This window comes from Candoia aspera, chromosome 2 (genome assembly GCF_035149785.1).
Source record: "Candoia aspera isolate rCanAsp1 chromosome 2, rCanAsp1.hap2, whole genome shotgun sequence".
In the NCBI taxonomy this organism is placed as follows: Eukaryota; Metazoa; Chordata; class Lepidosauria; order Squamata; family Boidae; genus Candoia; species Candoia aspera.
In genome coordinates, this window is record NC_086154.1 from 201,224,614 (window position 1) to 201,247,462 (window position 22,849).

Sequence of the window (22,849 nt, forward strand, 5' to 3'; positions counted from 1 at the left end):
TGGCGTCATGGATCGGGGAAGTTACTAGAAAAGAGGAACTGACTCGGCCGGCTCATGAGAAACCGAATGGGGTGCTATGCGCACGCGCAGAATGGGGCTAAGGGAGTCATGGCGCGTGCGCATTGGGCCCTCATTCTTACTGCGCAAACGCAGTTGAAGTGACAGGCCCAAGTTGGGATTGTTAGGTGAGCAGCTACTTTGACGTCGTGGGGAAGTACTTGCGCCCCTGCTGACGTATTTTTTGACGACTCATGGATGGTTGTGGCGCAGTTTTTCGGCTGTCGTGTTTGCTTACTGGAGCGCTTTGCATTCTGAAAGTTAAGGGCGTCTTTCTTTAATACCCTCTCCCAGTGGTTCTGGGGAGGAACTGTATTAAAGTTTCTTAAATCATTATTCAGAATTATTTAAGAGCGTCCTTGAAACTTCGATTTGACTTCTTTGATTGAATATATTTAATCGATTGAATATATGTATTCAATCGGTTGAATATATATATAGGCTTAGATCTGCAGGAAGATGTCCGAAGGCATAACTCGCTGAAATCGGAGTCCACAATGAATTTTAATGAATTCTTTCAATGAATTTTAAAGCCCGCAAGAGAAGCTTAAACCTGACTTTACGTTACAAGCCACTTTTTATGGACGCTCCAAATACAGGGATTCTGCTTGTCTACCTGCGTGTGCGGTGGCAAAATCTTGCTGGGATCGGATAGGATAGAGAAGGGCCGGGGTAGGAGATCATACTGAATTGAGGTGACTGGCATGGCTTATTCAACCTGGAGCGTTGATTCATTTTTAAGAGTCTTATGCTTGCACTTTTAATTTGCATCCCACTAACGGCAAGAAAGATTTGGTGTTGAATTTTGGCAGTTCAGCTTGAAGTACATGAGGACTATTTAAAAAAGACAAGTTGGTGTCACAGATATCCCTTGAGTTACCTGCTTCTCCCCTGTTAGCAATATAGAGAATCACAATTAGACATTGAGTGGGGTTGTGCAAATCTTCACAGCAGCTCTTTGTCTGGACAAAGATTGAACTGATGTGCCCATTCTGTGTCACAGCATTTCTGTGAAGTGCTACAACACCTGCTTCTGATTGATGGAGCAGTTGTGGCATTTCACTTATCAAAGTGGGTTCTTCGCATACATAAAAGCCACATCTATTGAAGCTAAGTGACAGATCAGCCCTATTGCAACACAGCATGGAGGTGGAATATCTAACCTTTAAGAGGCACTTGGGAATGTATATGAAGCAAAGAACCTCATTAAGGCAGATCAACATGATACACACATGCTTCCTAGCTAGTAAAACTATCATGTTGGGTGAACCCAGCCTGTGTGGTTAGTTTAGAATCCAAAAAACTGGATTGAATAACCCATGATTAAATTACCCATGTGTCATGGAAATGCAATTATATAAATGCTATCACCATTTAATGTACATTTAATGTACTGGGGAATCAATCTTAAAGGTGGCACAATGCAGCCAGGATCAGAGAACCTCAAATTGTTTGTAAAGACTAAGTATATATTTCACTGGTAAATGAAGAGAACAATTCTGCTTCATTTCATATGAGATTATGAGAACTAGAGCAGTATGGTCATTGTGTCTAGTTTTTTTTTTAATAATTTTTTTTATTAAGTTTGAAACAAAGATAAAAGCTACAAAAAACTACAAAAATAAAAAAAATAAAAAATGTGAAACACAAGAAAAAAGTTTTGAAAATTACATAAAAAAGTGACTTCTGACTTTCAAGAAGAATAAACAGCAATTTCCATAATCAAACCCTTACTCTGTATCAAACCAAGATCACATTCCTATAACTCCTTCCATTAGCACATATACAAATCACTGTAATTGTTCCTTCCCCTTGTATTATCTATATATAGTTTCTAAATCAACTTTCCTCCCCCCAAAAACATTTAATTATTTCCTTCCTACCATTATTCTATATATTTCTGTCCACTATAATAAAAATTAAATTATAAAAACATATAAATTGTCTACTTTTATAATTAATACTACAATAGTCTTAACCTTATTAAACCTAAAAACCAAGCAATTTATCATTATACCTTATAGATACCTTATAAATCCTGCAAATCAAACAAACCTTAAAAGAAGTCCAGTAAATCTTAATCCAAATCATTAAAGAGAAATGAAATCATAATATCCTCATTATCAATCCAATTACACATTCTTAATTTTTTATCCCACTTCAAAGTATACCAAGGCATTTACATATCCCTATTACACAGGCATTTTTCTTGCAAAAATCAAACAGCCCAACTGCCCCCATTAACAACTCAGACTTCTCAGCAAAAAAACTCCCACAAAACAAATTCTCTTCTCTCCCATAACATTCCCTCCGAAAGCCATAACAATCCCCCAGAAAAACAGCTTTGTAATCTGCAGCTTAGGCTGTCACCGTAACCCCTTCAGCACCAAAATGTAGTCTTTGCCTGGTATTACTTCAATCTCACTGACAGTAGAAACATCTCCATCTTTGCCAAAATCTTCATCTTCCTCCATAACATCTTCAGCCCAATGACGCTTTAGAGGTATCTTCCCCAATGTCCCGAATATTCTGCAGAATAGCTTGACAGCACTCTGAAAAGATATCTTGGGTCTGCTTAAGCTCATGATGAAACTCTGAAAACCCCCCTTTGAAATCTTCCATGTTTCAGGCAGTAGATTATGGCGTCCCCTAGATACTTGACTTGCACAGATAAGGAGTTAATGAGTTAATAGAAAAGTTCCGAATGAAATTGGCACAAGAGAAAGTGTGCTAACAAGCAGGTCCCAGAGAAAGTGAACAGAAAGCTGAAGATTCAAAATGACAAATCCAATGTGTAGGAAAATATTCAATCGTTCAAATTCAGTACAAAAATGATAGCAGGAAGGCAATTATTTATTCTCAGTCCTCCTTAATCTTTAAATGGGAAAACAAGCCAAAACTTTAAAAAAAAATAGAAATTTAATCCAGAAATAATGATAAGCACCAAAAGAACTGGTTTATCCTTGCTGTAGAAAGCCTCTCTTGGGGTACATCAGCTTAAAAGAAGTGTAAATTGGGTGGTTTAGAAATGGGGTGGCTTGACCTAATGTCCCTTTAAGGCTACAAATGCGGCTTGGAAATGGTGATGTCCCCGCCTCCCGTCGTCTTACTGGATTGTTGCGAACTCTTTGCAATTCTCTGGCTGCAAGACAGTGTTCAGGAGAGCAGATGGGGTGATTCCAAGCTTTATTCATGAAAAAGCTCTGGGCTCCAGGAAAAAGCCTGCCCAAGCCCCCCAAAAAGCATGAATTGTCAGTTCTGCCCGTGGAGCCTGTGGACACAGCTGCTCAGTCGGCCATGTTCCCACCAGAAGTCCTATCTAGTTCTTTCCTGAACTATGCCCAGAGAGCAGGTGGCCTACTTAGCACAAATTACTGTTTATTATCTGCTAATAATGTTATTGTAACCAAAACATGAATAGACATCTAGTATAGGATGAAAATTTGTTTCCTTATTCTAAGAGAGCTGCATTTCTATTGCAGCTATAAACAATTTTTTTTCAAATGGATTTATAAACTACATTTTAAAGCTTAAAAAGTAGAGAAGTTAAATTTGTATCTGTTATGTAAAATAACATTTTTTAAAAATTGATGTCTTAAAGGATTTTAATGGAGTTTTTTGTTCTGTACCAATAAAAGCTCAACTATTATATAATTGACTGCTGACTGGTGAAAGGATGATGAAAAATTATACCATATAAAATTTTATTTACACTAAGACCTGAAAAATGTGTGTGTTGTGTTAAAGCGTTTATCATTTTGCCTTCAAAACTGATTGACCAGAATTCTTTTTTCAAACCCTATGCTCTGAGACTTTGTGAAGAAGCTATCTCATAATATTACCACATTCCTTTCTGCCTTATATCTTCCCTCTCAGACAAGCCAAGCATTTACTATTTGTGAATGGCCATCTGTAAAAAAAAAAACCCACAAAAAGGATAAAAATAATGAAAGTATAAAAAGGTAAAAGCAATCATGAAAGGAAAGCCATTAAGTATTATTTATTTTTCAATGAAGTTATACACACTGGAGTCATAAAAATGACAAATTTTATTGACTGATGAAAAACTAGATGCAACATTAGCACAAAGTTAGAACATCAATGTATTTCATTTCAAACTTTAAACCAGAATAGCAATATATTGAATTAACTGTTAGTCAATTAAATTTCAATCACTACCCCCCACCCAAAAAAACCTGCATAGTTAAGCAGTAGTACAAATATACATTTCTGCAAAACCCTGAAGATCAATATTCCTCTTTTTGGCTCTGTAGTTAATGCAACGGAAATCATCTGCACTGGTCAGATTCTGAGTTTCTTTTCCCTTTTCTTCCCCCCTGAAAAAAATAGAAATGAAAAAAACATACTGAGTTACCAAAACCAAAACAACAACAACAACAACAACCCAGCAAGCAATCCAGTATCTTCCTCAAAAGGTCTGTAGAGCACTAACAGGTACTACTGTTCTCACAAAAGCACACTAAGAGGAAATGCTGAAATGCTCCTCTTTAAAAAACATCTTTCTCACCTTCTGCTGAGCTTTGTGAGAAAGCAAAAGTGAGGTCATTTTGGACTCTGCTTTTAGCAAGAACTTTAGAGGGAAAGAGTGTATGGTCTGAAAGCTAAGCTTTTTAGGAAGCGCAAAAATGCTTAATGGAGCAAAGTACTGACTCTGAGATTAAATAACCTAGGGGACTTTGATTATTATACTATGGAACAGGCTTACATTATTAAGTAAGTCATTGGGTGGTCAATGCTCTTCTACCTACCTGTAGGAAGACAGCAATGAATGGAAAGAGTGATTTTTACACATTCTCACTCTTCCCCTCAAATCTGCTCTGAAATACACCTCTAGAGCAAATTTGAATGGGAGTGATTATAGAAAAACAGAACTCTGACCTCCCGATCAATGCCTTCTGTCAAAAACTAGACACCACCTCTTAAACTACATTGTTATATAAGTATGAGAAAGAGAATGAAAATACTTATATAACATAAGAAATAAACCTACTATTTAATTAAAATTACAATGCATTAATTCCAGAGTAAACCACACAAAACAGTTTACATTCTGTAGAAGAATCCTGAATTGTGATACTGGTGGATTTAACAAAAAAAAGTGATAGCCAATTCTAAGAATGCAATAGTTAACTAATATTATAGGTCAAAGATTGCACACACCATTAAACAGCAAGAGAGCGAGTGAGCGAGCGAGCAATATAAGAAATAGAAAAGAAAAGTCATTTAAAAAGCAAGTTTAGGAACAGATGAGCTAAACATCTAAGTATGTGCTAAACAGCATATAGTGCAGTGGATCTAGAGGAAGTAATTTTCAAGGGTGAACATTAGAAAAAGAGCAACTCAACAGTGGAACGAATCACTGAAAGAAGTAGTGTGCTTCTGTTCGCTTAATGTGTTCGAGTGAAGGACAGAGAGTCACCTGTTAGGAATACTTCAATTCTGATACCTTTTATCTGGAGAGTCAGTGTGGTAAGGTGATTAACATGTTGGACTAAGACTGGGGAGTTTCTACTTCAAATTCTCCCCCACTCATGGAATTTACTGGGTGGCTATGGACCGGTCACTCTTTATCAGTCCAAGCAATCTTGCAAGGTTGTTGAGGGAAAAAGTTGGGAGGAAGGAATGCTGCCTTGAGCTCCTGGAGGAAAGGAGGGATATAAAGCTAATAAACAAATTCCTTCACAGAGCAGGGGGCTGGAATCAATAGCCTAAATTGTTATTTCCAATTCTATGATTCTATAGAACAATGTGCTTTTAGAACAACACAGTAAATGCAAGATTCCTTTTGGATCAACACAGCCTAGATAAAAATGAAGGTACAGGTAGTCCTCAAGTAATGACCATTTGTTTAGCGACCGTTCGAAGTTATGGCAATGCTGAACTAATGGTACTTACACCCCATTCCCAAAGTTACAGCTGTTTCAGTGCCCCTGCAGTCACGTAATCTTACTACCGCAGAGGTGCTTCAACTCCCCCCACCCTCCCATCTCTGCCCTTTTGGCTGCCCTGGGGCTGAAGTAGAGGCCTGGGGCCTTCAGCAGTCTCAGCCGGCTGCCACCACCCCTCTACTTCAGCCCCATCACTGCCAAGGAGTGCTGCCTCAAGCCCCGCCTGACAGCCAGCCACCCCAGCGCCACAGCCCCCACTGCCCTGTGCTCCGTTCACCCTGCCCGCCCCACGCTCTGCTCACCGTTACCCTTGCTGCCCTGTTGCCCTTGCCACCCTGTGCTCCGCTGGCCCTGTCACCCTGGACTCACTGGCCCTGCCGCCCCTCAGCTGACTTTCATTGTCTTCCTCCCGCTGCTGACAAGGCGTGCCCAGCCTGGCCTTATGCAAGGCAGCTTCTAGCTATGCCAGGACTTCTTCCCAAGGCCTTTTGCACCGTTCTCCAAATGGCACGTGTTGTTCTTGCAATACTTCAATGCGTGGGCTGAGCACAGGGTGGCAAAGCTGGTAGGGCAGCGAGGCCAGCAGGGTGGCAGGGCCAGCAGGACAAGTGGAGTGCAGAGCAGCAAGGCGAGTGCAGGTTGGGCAGGGCAAGTGGAGCGCAGGGCAGCAAGGCGAGCAGGCTGGCAAAGGTCATGGAGTGCAAGGCAGCAGGGCTGGCAGGGTGACAGGGCCAGCAGAGTGCAGGGCGGCCAAGAATACAGAGATGTGGGGGGAGATAGGCAAGTGGAGGAGTTTGAGTGGAGGCAGTCCCTTACCTTACTGAGGCTCTGGGCTGGGAGGGACCAAGCCAGGAATGGCTTGGATCAGGGTGGGTCCTTGCCTAACAACCAGTGGGATTCGGTTACCGACAGCAACAGGGAGTGCCAGGATTGCTGTCCCTAAGCGATGCAGTCACATGTCATGCTTTACAACCGCATCGCTTAGTGACAGAAATTCCAACCCAATTTCCGTCGTAACTGGAGGACCACCTGTATGAAAAATGTTTGTCCCTGTTTAGGATATTCTATCTGTCCTGTAATAGCTCCCACATTCTATTCCATGTATTTCAGCAATTTCCAATCCATCAGAGTGGCATTTCAGTAGAGTAAGGAACTGCAACTGGGAGGAGGAATAGAAAATTGCTCTTTTAATAAATTATATTATTATTTAGCTTTATTACATAGTTAAATATTACCTGGTATTTTGTTAATTCTGCTTGCAGTATTTTCACTTTAGATCTTTCTTGTTCCAATGCAGCATGAAGACTAGCAACCTCAAAGAAAGAAAGCCCAATAATTACTTTGCTCTAAGACAGATTTTACATTTTTAATTAAAGTTACATTTTAAACAGGAGGAGGTCATAGATCCTATTATAGTAATAATGAAAAATATAATTTGCTTATTTTACAACATTAGCTTAGAGAGTGGTGTGTTATAGTGGTTCAGGCACTGGAGAAAGAATGGAAAGACAGGTTCTAGTCCTTCCTTAGGCACAGAAACCAGCTGGGTGACCTTGGGCCAGTTGCTCCCTCTTAACCCTAAATCAGAGTCAGGCTGTGCAACAAGTACAAAACTAGCAGATCCCGTAAGCAACTGAGACACACACTAGGAAAAACAATATTTTATGTTGTTAAACATTAGACGTAATTCCTGGTTGATGACCGTTCAAGAAAATGATTTGATAATTTAGACCATCCATGACAACAGTTAAAACAATACTTTGAAAATTCCTTGGAATCACGTAAAGAAACTACTGCAAATAATTTGTATCTCAGTATTTTAATACAAGGATTCAATATGCATATCCTATTACCGAAAACTGAAGCAATTTCTACAACTTCATAGTCCTGGAGAGCCACTTTAGTGTAGTGGTTAAGGTGCTGGCTGTAATGGTTGCCTACCCTAAAATACTCTCAGACTCACAAGCAAGAGCTGAATAAAATCTGGTTCATTGAAGAATAGTATGCAAGTACAAAGAAAGCTGAGAATGGGAAAAGCGTGCCAAATGCAAACTAAAACCCCCTCGGTACAAACGAGATCCCTCCCCCTGTAGAATCTTCCCAGGCTCACAATCCCAGGTGCTCCTAACGGCTTCAGATGATGTGGTGTAAAAGTCCTTGAGCCAAGCACATAACCCAAACACATTCCATTGAAATGAACATAGATACAGAGCTTGGCACAAGGTCTCCCAGCAGCTCTCCCACAACAGCAACGCGCGTCAGCGCCATGGCATGTGAAACGTTACGATGTACAGTGCACACTGAAACAGTGAACATGACACTGGCCTAGAAACCAGAAGACTGTGAGTTCTAGACCTCCTTTAGACATGAAAGCCGGCTGGGTGACTTTGGGCCAGTCACTCTCTCTCAGCCCAACCCAGCTGGTTGTTGTTGGGAAAATAGGAGGGAGGAGTATTAGGTATGTTCGCGACCTTGAGTTTTTTTTAATATATATAAATATAAATAAATAAATAAAAAGGTGGAATAAAAAAAACACACACACACTCAAATATTAGAAAAGAAACTGGATTCTGAAAAAACAAAACAAATCTAGCTTTGCTTATAAATGGAAACTTCCAGATTTTCCTTAGTGTTTGTTCAGAAATATCTTACACTTTTATGTATATGTATAACAATAATGTAAAACAATTTCTTAAAGAAATTGTATCTTAAAAATACAAAATAATTATAGCAGAAAAAAATGAAATGTTATTCATCAAAGATGTTCAGCCAAAATAGAATAGGATTTAGAAAATGCAGTATGTTACAAATTAACTACAATTTAGCTAGTCAGAAAGGAACATATATTGGGAATGTCATCTCTCATGCCTGCTTTTTAGTTTTGTGATTTTATTAATTTTGTTGTGAACTGTTTTTATTGATTGTTGAGGTTGGATTTATGTGAGCTGCTCAGAGGCATACACATTTTAATAAACAAATAAAGAAATAATGCATATCTAACTCCTCAGATGTCTCTCCTAGCAGCTTCCAGGTTATCTGGTGTAGTCCAAGGTTCCAAGGGTACCACGGAGCTGGTAAGTACAACACCCTGGCTCCCATGCTCCAAATAATAATCCCAAAAAACCCCAAATAACCCCAGCCTTTTCATGCACCGCAGAAAACCAAAACAAACAGCAAATTACAAGCACTCCATGAGCCCCTCAAACCATACACCTATTTCTGGTAGCCACATTCAGATATCCCAAAATGGTACTGATAAAATCTAGTTTTAAATATCATGAATATCAAACGGAAAACTATTTGCTTTGATGAACCTTTAAGTGTGATTCAGTACCAACTGACCATGATATACTTCCTGCTTGCCTAAGACTCAAAGGTATTATTTTACAATAGTTCCTATTTTTTCTGACAGGCAGGCCTAAAAGGTGGTGCTGTATTTTTTTACCATTTAGGGAATCCATAGTGGTACATTTTCTTCTCTATGCTATTAATGTACAAGAAGCCACCGCATACATCCAGATTTGGAATAGAGACTGGAACTATGTGGATGATATACAGCTTTTCCCGCTTCATCAGCTCTCAAGGATAAACGGGGAAGCTGAAATTTGAGGCAGGGAGGTATATAGTGATGAAAGTAGGTTATCAAACTGCATCTTGAGATAGGACAGAATAAAGATGATAATTAATTAGCCAACTTCTTAGAACTAATTAAAACTATCTGTTTTGAATGAGGCTGCATTCCACAGTTGCATAAATGTTGGAAGGTAGTTTGCTGTGGGGTTGGAAACTATTGTTTTAACTATTTAAAAGCATTTATTTCACTATCAGATTTACAACCCAGGGATTGGATTTAGTGTTGCTTGTAGATAGGTAACAACTGTTGTTAAGAGTGGTCATAAACATTTTTAGCTAATGCAATAGCTGCCATTATCCTTGGAAAAGAGTATCATGTCTATTATATACTGAGGATGTTAAAATTTAGATTAGTTCAACATGCTCTATATTACTGCCTCTGAAGCATACAGTATTCAGAAACTAAAGTTGTAATGGAAGTGACTGGAGATCATACCACAGTGAAACTTCACTTTGTTCCAACAAAATGAGACTTTGGATATGCTAGACAAAATTCCTGTTTTTTTATGTTGTTTGCATGTCATTCAAGCAACATACTCTCTGATGAAACACTCAGGAATAACAGACATCCCCTCCCCTTCCAATTGGTCAGTTAAATCAAAGTTTGACTGTAAATCAATATTGTATTATTTTTCTTACTGATCAATTTCCCAGCCTAAAACAGCTGTTTTTGATTTTAAACAGGAATGGGTTTGGATTTAAATACTTAAGAACCACTTTCCATCTCTGAATTCATACACTTGGATCTTTAATTAAAACCAGTGAAGATGCAGGGACAAGATTTCTTTTTAATAAATCATCAACTCTGTAAAATTATTTGGCCTAGAATATCTCCTCAGTTATTCCATTTTTTTCTCTCTACTCACCAGGTCAAAATGATATTATTTCAGTGTAGTTTTTAATCTAAAACCAGTTACACCTTCAGTGTTTCTTACTAGAATTTACTACCAATGTTTCTATTTTTGTCCTCTGCATTTTATTGACTGATATTTTATTCACAATTGTATTTTTATGTGAACAGTTGTAAGCTGTACTAAATAGATTAAAAATAGGGCTAATAACAGTAATAAAAATAGCAGTTTATCTTCATACTTGATGGATTGGATTTTTCCCTGTATAACTGGGTTCCTCAATTTTTACAGATTTCTTCCTTCTAGTAATAGCTGCCCTCACCAAAGAACATGTTGTTTCTAAGGACCCTACATTCCCTGGCCCTCAAGAAGAGCATTTGCTTGATTGCGGTTTAAGTGGGAAGGCCCTACTCTATGAACAGAATTTCCTCAGAATTCTTCCAACTCAAGTATTCTGACTTGCTAATTTACAACAGTTTTCAACGGTATTTTAAAACAGTATACAGTATACGAACAGTATACAATTTACAACAGTATATTAAACAAAAAAGCACACAGAAACATTTACCTGTAAAGTTAACTCATTCTTAATACTCTGAGACTCATCAACCTGAAGGAGTATTTCAGCTTTATCTTTCACTAAAAAGTCAAACAAAGAAAATATTAGTCCAACGTCTCCACATAGTCTCCACATCTCCATCTTCAAAAATTGAGTAGAGTGTGTATGTCAGTCCTGGCAAGCTAAAATATAAAGCTGATAGTCTGCACTAAGTTTAAGAGATCGTAGATTGCATATATCTGCTCTAAGGTAAAAGTTAAACAAAACCATTTCTCTCAATATTTCCCTAAACTGCTTCCAGATAGTTTAGTGATTGTAACAGTTCTTTAAAAAAGATATTTGAAAAAATTAAAAACATATAACAATACTTACTTTCACCTTCTTGCAACATTTTCAGTAATTGTGCATTTCGTGCTTTTACTTCCTTGTATTTTGCCTAAATATTGTTTTTAGAAACTAGTTAATACAAGTGGTATATTTCACCAAGTTTGTTTCAACATTAACAGTATTAGCTGTTTAGTTCAGTCTTAACTGTTAAAGGCACTGAGTTATAAATTCATTCTGTAATCTATGAGAATTTCAGGAAATAAATATAATTGCATATTTTTTTTAAAAATCTTTTTTCGGAAAAAAAAGTTCAAGGGTAGGCCTTTAGAACTGAATGTGGTAATGAAAGAAAGGAAAAGGAGAAAGACATATATTTATTCTTGCCTTGAAAGGCTGATCCTTGATTGCAATGTAACATCTATTACATAGAAAATCTGTTAATCAGAAGAAAAATCTAGAAATTCTGCGTCTTTCCTCTTCTCTACATAAAGTTATAGCTTTACTAAGGAGGCCTGGATTACTTTTAAGGTAGCCTTCAATGCAGTATGTCGAATAGTACCTTTATATTGTGGCAACCTTTATATTTAATAAATGATTTCTATGCTGCATTTTTAAACAATTAGCACTATTTAGCTTTGCAATACTAATCATTAACTAAAATATTTGAGAAAACAATGGAAAAAAACAGAGATAGAGAACTGACTGGGTAGATTCAACAAATCTAGTATCAAGGATTAAAAAAATAACATTTAAGCTATAACCATTTGCCTACTTGCCCAGCAGTATACTCCAGTGAACCCAGTTATATTTACTTCTGAGAAGACAATATAGAAATTCACTGCTAAAGAAGAAAGAATGTTTAGAACACCCTTAACCTATAAGTACCAACCTCATTTGATCAATATTTTCAGAAACAGTACACTGAAAGCAATAACCACCGTGTTTTCAATTTAAGTTTTAATTCCAGTTAATAAATTATGTGCTTCTCAGGAAAATACATACCTCCCACTGACTGATTACATTCTTTAATTCCTGGATTTCTGCATCTTTCTTTTCAAGTTCCAATTTTGATCTCTCTAGTCTTCCATCTTTTAGAAAAACCTCCTACAAATAAAGAATTAAAGAATATACAGTTAAAAGTTTATATCAGAGTTAAAGAAATGTAAAATATTAATATTCAATGCCTTTTCAAATGCTGAAATGTCCATAGTGACATTAGACATCTACATTTATCATATATCAGAATCATAACAAAATGTCTTACATCAACAGAATTGGTCAGATTAGCAAAATTATGTGTTATTGTAACATATTTTTCAGTAGTTATAATATTATGTGATTATAGCCTGTCCTTCTTCAGCAAAGGATCGTTACCTTGTCATGGTGCTGGAGCTTGAGCACCTCAATGATGCCATGAGCTAAACCGTGAAGGGCCACCCAAGACGGGAAGGTCATGACAGAGAGGTCAGACTAAATGCGATCCCTGGGGAAGGTAATGGCAACCCACCCCAGTATTCTTGCCGTGAAAACTAAAAGGATCAGTACAACCAGAGATATGTCGGTATACCATTGGAAGATGAGACCCCCAGGTCGGAAGATGGTCAAAATGCTACTGGGGAGGAACAGAGGATGAGTTCAACTAGCCCCAGACGTGATGACGCAGCTAGCTCAAAGCCGAAAGGACGGCTAGCAGCCGACGGTGCTGGTGGTGAACGGCGAATCTGACGTTCTAAGGATCAACACACCATTGGAACCTGGAATGTAAGATCTATGAGTCAGGGCGAACTGGATGTGGTTATTGGTGAGATGCCAAGATTAAAGATAGACATTCTGGGCATCAGTGAACTGAAATGGACTGGAATGGGCCACTTCACATCAAATGACCACCAAATCTACTACTGTGGACAAGAGGACCACAGAAGAAATGGAGTAGCCTTCATAATTAATAGTAAAGTGGCTAAAGCAGTGCTTGGATACAATCCAAAAAACGACAGAATGGTCTCAATTCGAATTCAGGGCAAGCCATCTAACATCACAGTGATCCAAATATACGCCCCAACCACAGATGCTGAAGAAGCTGAAGTAGAGCAGTTCTATGAGGATCTGCAGCACCTACTGGACAACACACTTAAAAGAGATGTTATTTTCATCACGGGAGACTGGAATGCTAAGGTGGGCAGTCAAATGACACCTGGAATTACAGGTAAGCATGGCCTGGGACAACAAAATGAAGCAGGACATAGGCTGATAGAATTTTGCCAAGACAACTCACTCTGCATAACAAACACTCTCTTCCAACAGCCTAAGAGACGGCTTTATACATGGACTTCACCAGATGGACAACACCGAAATCAGATTGACTACATCCTTTGCAGCCAAAGGTGGCAGACATCTATACAGTTGGTAAAAACAAGACCTGGAGCTGACTGTAGTTCAGATCACAAACTACTTCTTGCACAATTTAGGATCAGACTAAAGAGATTAGGGAAGACCCACAGATCAGCTAAATATGAGCTCACTAATATTCCTAAGGAATATGCAGTGGAGGTGAAGAATCGATTTAAGGGACTGGACTTAGTAGATAGGGTCCCAGAAGAACTCTGGACAGAAGTTCGCAACATTGTTCAGGAGGCGGCAACAAAATACATCCCACAGAAAGAGAAAACCAAGAAGGCAAAATGGCTGTCTGCTGAGACACTAGAAGTAGCACAAGAAAGAAGGAAAGCAAAAGGCAACAGTGATAGGGGGAGATATGCCAAATTAAATGCAAAATTCCAGAGGTTAGCCAGAAGAGACAAGGAATTATTTTTAAACAAGCAATGCGTGGAAGTGGAAGAAGACAATAGAATAGGAAGGACAAGAGACCTTTTCCAGAAAATTAGAAACATCGGAGGTAAATTCCAGGCAAAAATGGGTATGATCAAAAACAAAGATGGCAAGGACCTAACAGAAGAAGAAGAGATCAAGAAAAGGTGGCAAGAATATACACAAGACCTGTATAGGAAGGATAACAATATCGGGGATAGCTTTGACGGTGTGGTCAGTGAGCTAGAGCCAGACATCCTGAAGAGTGAGGTTGAATGCGCCTTAAGAAGCATTGCTAATAACAAGGCAGCAGGAGACGACGGCATCCCAGCTGAACTGTTCCAAATCTTGCAAGATGATGCTGTCAAGGTAATGCATGCTATATGCCAGCAAATTTGGAAAACACAAGAATGGCCATCAGATTGGAAAAAATCAACTTATATCCCCATACCAAAAAAGGAAACACTAAAGAATGTTCGAACTATCGAACAGTGCGACTCATTTCACATGCCAGTAAGGTAATGCTCAAGATCCTGGAAGGTAGACTTCAGCAATTCATGGAGTGAGAATTGCCAAATGTACAAGCTGGGTTTAGAAAAGGCAGAGGAACTAGGGACCAAATTGCCAATATCCGCTGGATAATGGAAAAAGCCAGGGAGTTTCAGAAAAACATCTATTTCTGTTTTATTGACTATTCTAAAGCCTTTGACTGTGTGGACCATAACAAATTGTGGCAAGTTCTTAGTGATATGGGGATACCAAGTCATCTGGTATGCCTCCTGAAGAATCTGTATAACAACCAAGTAGCAACAGTAAGAACAGACCACGGAACAACAGACTGGTTTAAGATTGGGAAAGGAGTACAGCAGGGCTGTATACTCTCACCCTACCTATTGAACTTGTATGCAGAACACATCATGCGACATGCTGGGCTTGAGGAATCCAAGGCTGGAGTTAAAATCGCTGGAGGAAATATTAACTATCTCAGATATGCAAATGATACCACTTTGATGGCTGAAAGTGAAGAGGAACTGAGGAGCCTTATCATGAAGGTGAAAGAAGAAAGTGCAAAAGCTGGCTTGCAGCTAACCCTCAAAAAAACCAAGATTATGGCAACCAGCTTGATTGATAACTGGCAAATAGAGGGAGAAAATGTAGAAGCAGTGAAAGACTTTGTATTCCTAGGTGCGAAGATTACTGCAGATGCTGACTGCAGTCAGGAAATCAGAAGACGCTTAATCCTTGGGAGAAGAGCAATGACAAATCTCGATAAAATAGTTAAGAGCAGAGACCTCACACTGACAACAAAGGTCTGCATAGTTAAAGCAATGGTGTTCCCCGCAGTAACATATGGCTGTGAGAGCTGGACCATAGGAAGGCTGAGAGAAGGAAGATAGATGCTTTTGAACTGTGGTGTTGGAGGAAAATTCTGAGAGTGCCTTGGACTGCAAGAAGATCAAACCAGTCCATACTCCAGGAAATAAATCCAGACTGCTCACTTGAGGGAATGATATTAAAGGCAAAACTGAAATACTTTGGCCACATAATGAGAAGACAGGACACCCTGGAGAAGATGCTGATGCTAAGGAGAGTGGAGGGCAAAAGGAAGAGGGGCCGACCAAGGGCAAGGTGGATGGATGATATTCTAGAGGTGACGGACTCATCCCTGGGGGAGCTGGGGGTGTTGACGACCAACAGGAAGCTCTGGCGTGGGCTGGTCCATGAAGTCACGAAGAGTCGGAAGCCACTAAATGAATAAACAACAAAGCCTGTCCTTGCTTTGACTTTTCATTCATGGAAAGCATATTATTTTTTCACTCTAAACAGAATTTGGAAGTTAAGAGGAAGGTTAGTTTGTGAACCTACAGTCAGGACCAGAAATATTGGAACAAGGATAACTGTTTTGGCATTTGGCCTCTGTACACCACCACACTGAAGTTGAAAGGAAACACACCAGATGGAAGTGAAGTCAGGACTTTCAGATGCAATTCAAGGGGTTTGACAAGTGGGGCACTAACCATTCAGGAAGTACAGCCAGTGACATACACACACACCCATCATTGTTGGCTCATAAGTAATGGAACGAATGGCTGCAAGCAGCTGCATGGCCAGGTGTGGCCTGTTTCCTGGGTACCCCATGACCAGTCAAGCAGATAAAAGGACTGGGGGTGGTTCTGAGTGTTATATTTGCATTTGGTAGCTGTTCACTGGAACTCTCAACATGAGGTCCAAAGAGGTGTCCATGTGAGTGAAGGAGACGTGAGTGAAGGTTTTCTCATTCGGCTGAGAAAACAAAATAAACCCATCAGAGAGATAGCAAAAACATTGGGAATGTCCAATACAACAGTTTGGAACATCCTGAAAAAGAAGGAATTAACTGGCAAGCTCAGCAACAGCAAAAGGCCTGGAAGACCATGGAAGACAACTAAAGTGGATGACTGCAGAATTCTGCTCATGGTGAAGAGGAACCCTTTCACAACATCTAGCCAGGTCAAGAACGCTCTTGAGGAGGTAGGTGTCCTGTTCAGACTATGCAACCAGGCAGGGTAGTATCAAAAATACTCTTTATTAAGTAAACTATTTACAATAAATAAGTCCTTGAAGTACAAAATGCTGGGTTCAACTAGCCCAACTGGGGCACAACAAGGCAGCGGAACAGGATTTCTAACTGGAACTGGAGGCTGGACGAGATCGGAATGCAAGGTGCTGATGAAGCTGAAGGCAACAGATCTCGAACTGGAATAGTACTGGAGCTGCTCTGGTGCTGGATCACTGGGTAGCTGGAGACTTGTGTTGGACTAGAAGCAGCAACTGGAACCTTGAAGCAGGACTAGGAACTGGGAACGAAGCTGGACTTGACTGGAAACTCTGGACTGGGTTGAAGACTGCAAGACTGGTACTTGGAGCAAGGCTGGACTCGGCTGGATTCTCTGCATTGAAGACTTGGGGCAAAGCTGGGAACTCGGAACAAGACTGGACTTGGCTAGAAGCCTGAACTAGGCTGGGTCCTCTGGACGGAGACTTGGAGCCAGGGTAGACTCGGCTGGAAGCTCTGGACTGGGCTGGATTCTCTGGACTGGAGACTTAGAGCAAGGCTGGGAACTTGGAGCAAAGCTAGACTTGGCTGGAAGCCCTGAGCTAGGCTGGATTCTCTGGAATGGAGACTTGGAACAAGGCAGGAAACTCAGATCAAGGCTAGACTTGGCTGGAAGCCTTGGACTAGGCTGGATTCTCTGAACTAGAGACTGGAAGCTAGGCTGAAAAATGAGTTCACGACAAGATAGGCTGAGCACCCGTAGCACGGTTGAGCTGCACTGAAGACATGCTGCAGAACTGGGAGTCGAAGGTGCAAAGACACTGCACGGAAGACTGTGGAGTTCCAAGGCTGGATGCAAGGCTGTGATTGCTGGGCACGGCGAATGCAAAATCCTCGATGGCAGCGGAAGCAGGATTCAAGTCCTACTTGGAGCGAAGCAAAGGCACTGGTTCCTCTTTGGCAACAGACGTTGTCTCTGATGCAGGTACGGACTCTTCGGCTGAAGCTGCAGGCTTGAAGGATTGGTTGTCTCCGGCAGCTCACCCTTCGCACATCTGCCTTTTATCCCGAGTAAGTTTCTATTTCCTCCTCTGACTCAGAAGGGTTTCGCTTTCTGAGTCAGAGGCAGGCTTGACTCTGACACTAGGTGTGTCATTGTCAACACCTACAGTCAAGAAACGGCTTTATGAATGTAAATAGAGGCTTCACAACAAGGTGCAAACCACTGGTAATGCTCAAGAACAGAAAGGCCAGATTAGACTTTGCCAGCAAACATCCAAAAAAGCCTGCCCAGTTCTGGAATAAGATTCTTTGGACTGATGAAACCAAGATTAACTTGCACCAGAATGATGGGAAGAGAGAAAACTATGGAGAAGGAAAGGAACAGCTCATAATCCAAAGCTTACCACATCATCTGTCAAACATGGTGGAGGCAGTGTTATGGCATGGGCATGTATGGCTGCCAATTGAACTGGGTCATTGGTGTTTATTAATGACCTGACTGCTGATAAAAGCAACAGGATGAATTCTGAAGTGTATAAGGCTATATTTTCTGCTCAGATTCAGCCAAATGCTGCCAAACTGATAGGACACCGCTTCATATTGTAAAATGGATAATGACCCAAAACATACAGCAAAAGCTACCCAAGAGTTTCTCAAGGCAAAGAAGTGGGATGTTCTTCAATGGCCAAGTCAGTCACCTGATCTCAACCCAAAAGAGCATGCTTTTTACTTACTGAAGACAAGACTGAAGGCAGAAAGATCCACAAACAAGCAGCAGCTAAGGCAGCTGCAGTAAAGGCCTGGCAAAGCACATTGAGGGAGGATATTCAGCATTTGGTCATGTCCATGAGTTCCAGACTTCAGGCAGTCATTGACTGCAAAGGATTTTCATCCAGGTATTAAAAGCGATCCTTATGTTTGTAATGATGTTGGTTTGTTCCATTACTTATGAGCCACCAACAATGGGGGTCTGTGTATGCCACTGGCTGTACTTCCTGAATGGTTAGCGCCCCACTTTTGTCAAGCCCCTTGAATTACAGCTGAAAGTCCTGACTTCGCTCCCATCTGGGTGTGTTTCCTTTCAACTTCAATGTGGTGGTGTACAGAGGCCAAATGCCAAAACAGTTATCTTTGTTCCAATACTTCTGGTCCTGGCAGTAGTTTGCAAAAGATCAAATAATTGAGGATTCTCTGTTTGGAAAACACATCCAAATATTTTTGTTTGTTTACAAGTAATGCTAGCAGACAGAACAGAAAAGCATAGATTGCTTGCACCAGCACATGTCATTCACAAGTTATGACTTTCCAGAATCCTAGCTAATTATTCTGTTTTGATTCAATTTGGCCATTATGTGGAAATTGAATCTTAGAGGTAATTACTGAGACAGTTTTTCTGAAGGCAGAAAAATGTAGCTTCTGTTCCAGACAAGTTCAAAATTGATCTGCTGTCAGGCTTGTGAGACAGTAGGAATATCCTAACCAGTATTCTCATTAGCTTTTCTGGGTATCTAAAAAACTTTTGTTGCCACCATAGTTTGCATTATTGCCAGAAAAATGAAAATCATACAGTATTCTGTTTGTGGACTTTTCTGTTGAATGACAAACCAGCTATTAGTTTGTTTCATATTTATTTAAAATATTTTTATCATGCTCTTGAATATAAAAGCTCCAGTGTGATTTAAATAAGGCTAACAGATATTCCTTGCCTATATATTTGACACAGTAGAAACAAGGATGAAGAAAAGAGAAGGAAAACAAGCAAAATCATGGTTGATTCTTAAAGTGACATAATTTCACTTTCCAGGATTAAGAAATTTACTGATGGGGGGTGGGGAAGCCTTATGCTGCTTCTGTTTTCCCTTCTTTGAGTTTTTTTAAGATAATCAATTTTAATTCTCTAATTCATCTATACTCATTAAACTGCAGATATAATATGCATTTAATTCCTTTTAAATATACCTGTGTGCGGTCACAAAATGTACTGTTATCTATTCCGCAATCTGTGGTAGGCTCCCTTCTTTTTTCTTTATTTAGTATTCTATGCATATCATCTTCCAGTCTATTGAAGAATTCACCATCATTCAAAAGAGTATGTGGTGAGTTTAATTCCTGCAAAGAAACTATAATTAACTTCTAACAAAAACTACCCAATAGCTAAACAATATGTAATTGTTTTATGGCCCATTGTCATGATCACCATTGCGATGCTTGTGACAGCGCAACGACTCACATAACAATACAGGGAAATGGGTGCCGGGGGATTAAGGGAAAAGGCAACTGGTTAACAAAAGAGAGCAACAGGTGCTGGCAACAAAGTAACGACTCTAGCCAGAGATGCGGAAGGAAGAGATACAATGTTGCAAAGAAGGTAATTGACAACACCCGACCACGAGGCACGCCCGAGCTGTCAAAAAGAATCACGAACCTAATCGCCCGGCAATGACCCATCACCGGCCCGGGAAACCGATCAAGAAACCACCCGAGGCACAGGAGGGGGCTCCACGACCCCTCACCCACCGGCAACGGGACAATCGGGGCTCGGGGCACACCCGGAGTAAGGAGGGGTGGAGCGCTGACCGGCGCGGGCTATTTAAATCCCGTTCCAGCGTGCTCCACTCACTCTCAGCTTTTCCTAAGGCACGCATTCCATACTCGATTAAAGCCAGATCCTAAAGCCTACATTAGCGTCTGCGTTTTATTGGGTAGCAGGCAGAGCCTGACATAAAGCTGAGAGTCACCAAACCAACATCGCCAAGCTCCACCGGACGAAAATTTTTCCGCGGGAGGAACCAACTGGCGAGAAACGGAATCGGGGACAGCAATGGAGCCAGCACTTCGCACCAGAGGCGTGAAGGATGGCCTGCAAGAGGCAGAGGCGGCCCAACGACGGCTGGAGGCAACACACCCCACAGGAGCCGCGGACACCCTCCCTGCCCACACCGCACCCCAGTTCCAGACCTGGAGCCCCAACCCAGACGGGGGAACCCTGACGGAAGACGAAGTCGCAGACCAACAACTCCTTGCTTGGGCCGACGGAATAGGATCCTGGACGGGAACACCCTACCCCAGCTGGAGGCTCCACTACCCCGAAACGCCCGAGCAGGAAGGCACAAGACTACGTACCGGACAGCATCTGGCAGCACCGACGTCAGACGACCAGGGCACGCCAGACAGGGTCACGGCCCTAGAAGCCCGGGTACGATACCTTGAGCACCTGCTCCTGTCCCCGCCAGCGGCAGATGAGGACACGACCCTGAAAGCCAAGGTACGAGACCTGGAACACATGCTCCAGTCCCTGGCAACAATCGTCAGCGAGCGCTCCAAGACTGAGGCAGCACAGGGGGTAAGAGGGGACCGGGACAACATACCCACCCCATCTACAACCCCAAGCGGGAGGGGCCAAGCTTGAGACTCCACCGCAGGGGATCGCGCCCCCAGGCCAGTGGGAGCCATCCTTCAACACCCATGGGGGGGGGACCCGCAACATGGGAGGTTCGCAAAAGACTTCACCATGCAATTTGACGGGAACCCCATGAAACTGTCCTTCTTCTTGACCAATGCGAGGGACTACATGGCCCAATACGAACATTATTTCAGCACAGAAGCTGCCAAAATCTTGGTGGTGGCCACCAGACTCCAGGATAGGGCTGCGGACTGGTATGTACAGATGCACGAGTCCGGAGCCCCAGCCTTAACCAACTTTCATGACTTCCTCGCCGAGCTGAAACATTACTTTGAGGACCCCCTGGCGAAGGAAAGGGCAAAGTACACACTCCTAGCACTGCGGCAGGACAAAAGAACGGTGGCTGACTACGCCCTCGAATTCAAGGTCCCCGCGGGCAAAATCACAGAATGGTCAGAGGCCACCCTGATCGACATGTTCAAACGTGGCCTCAACCGGGAGGTGCTCCAATGGGCACTCTACAGGGACGACCCGGCCTCCCTCCACGGGTGCATTTGTCTAGCTGGCAAAGCAGAGCACGCGCAGCGCACGTTCCTGCTCGCAAACGCGGAAGACAAAATCTCGCCCAGCACAAGAGGACCAGTCCCACAGCCGGGGCCAACCTGGCACGCAGACCAACAACGGAGGCTTGCCCGCGGGCAGTGCACTAAGTGCGGGAAAACGGGGCACCGAGCGGCAGATTGCTTCATGGACAGAGCAACGGATTGCCCGCCCAGACCCGCACTGAAGACGCCTCACAAACTATCCAACCCCACCCCCGGACGGCTGACAGGAGCATTAGCAACCCCGGACGAGGACGTGGACGCCTACCTCGCAGGGGACGTGAGCGACGCCCAAGAACAGCCAGCGGGAAACGCTCCCCACCTGCTCTAAGCAGCGCCGCTGGGCAGGTGGTGAAGAAGGGGCGCAACAACCCCAGGATGAGTGACGACTGCTCCATCCTGGCAGGGACAATCAAACTCGCTTACAGCCCCAGAGACGTTGCGGCCGAAGCTCTGGTGGATTCTGGGTGCTCCAGAAATCTGATCCACCCCAACATTGTCACCGCACTCAAACTGCCCTGTTCCCCCCTCCCTAAACCGCTGGCGTTCCACCAACTAGATGGCTCCACAGCGGGGAGGGGGGGGGGGAAGACCGGCCACCCAGGGGACCGAAATGGTCACCCTGACAATGGGCACCCACAAGGAATCAATAAACTTTGTGGTGACCCAGATAGGGAAACCCATAATAGTATTGGGGATCCCATGGCTAACACGCAATAACCCACACATCGACTGGAGGACACACTCCATCAAGTTCAAAGACGGCATCTACCAGGCACCGGCACCAGACAAACCACCTACTCCGACAGTGGGGAGGGCAGAGATTGTCGCCCATGACAACGACCCCCCCCCCCAGAAGGACTGCCAGAGCAATATGCAGACTTTGCAGATGTCTTCAGAGAGGAGGCGGACCAACTACCCCCCCACCGCAAGACGGACTGCACAATTGAGCGGCTCCCAGACATCCCCTTACCCAAACCCAAGATCTACCCCATGACCCAGAGAGAATTAGCGGCTCTACGGGAATTCTTGGACAAGAACCTTTCCAGGGGCTTCATAGAACCAGCAAACTCGCCGGTTGGAGCACCCGTCCTATTTCGAGAAAAGAAGGATGGCACCTTAAGACTATGCACCGATTACCGCGGATTAAATTCCGCTTCCCTAT

The 22,849-nt window shown here is 42.1% G+C and overlaps 1 protein-coding gene across 4 annotated transcripts in view; it reads right to left on the bottom strand.

The window, feature by feature from the left end:
- Positions 1 to 4,088: 4,088 nt before the first annotated feature.
- The window catches only part of GKAP1 (G kinase anchoring protein 1), a 41,145-nt gene continuing 22,384 nt past the window's right edge, over positions 4,089 to 22,849 (bottom strand). For 2 of the 4 annotated variants that reach the window (XM_063295198.1, XM_063295200.1), the window contains exons 7-12: positions 19,639 to 19,788; positions 12,339 to 12,440; positions 11,382 to 11,445; positions 11,019 to 11,089; positions 7,202 to 7,279; positions 4,089 to 4,394 (exon numbers count right to left, since the gene is read on the bottom strand). In XM_063295198.1, the coding sequence (XP_063151268.1) occupies positions 4,347 to 4,394; positions 7,202 to 7,279; positions 11,019 to 11,089; positions 11,382 to 11,445; positions 12,339 to 12,440; positions 19,639 to 19,788 (513 nt within the window). In that variant the 3' untranslated portion in view covers positions 4,089 to 4,346. The remainder of the gene's footprint in view (positions 4,395 to 7,201; positions 7,280 to 11,018; positions 11,090 to 11,381; positions 11,446 to 12,338; positions 12,441 to 19,638; positions 19,789 to 22,849) is intronic. The other 2 variants (XM_063295201.1, XM_063295202.1) reach the window with 1 other exon arrangement.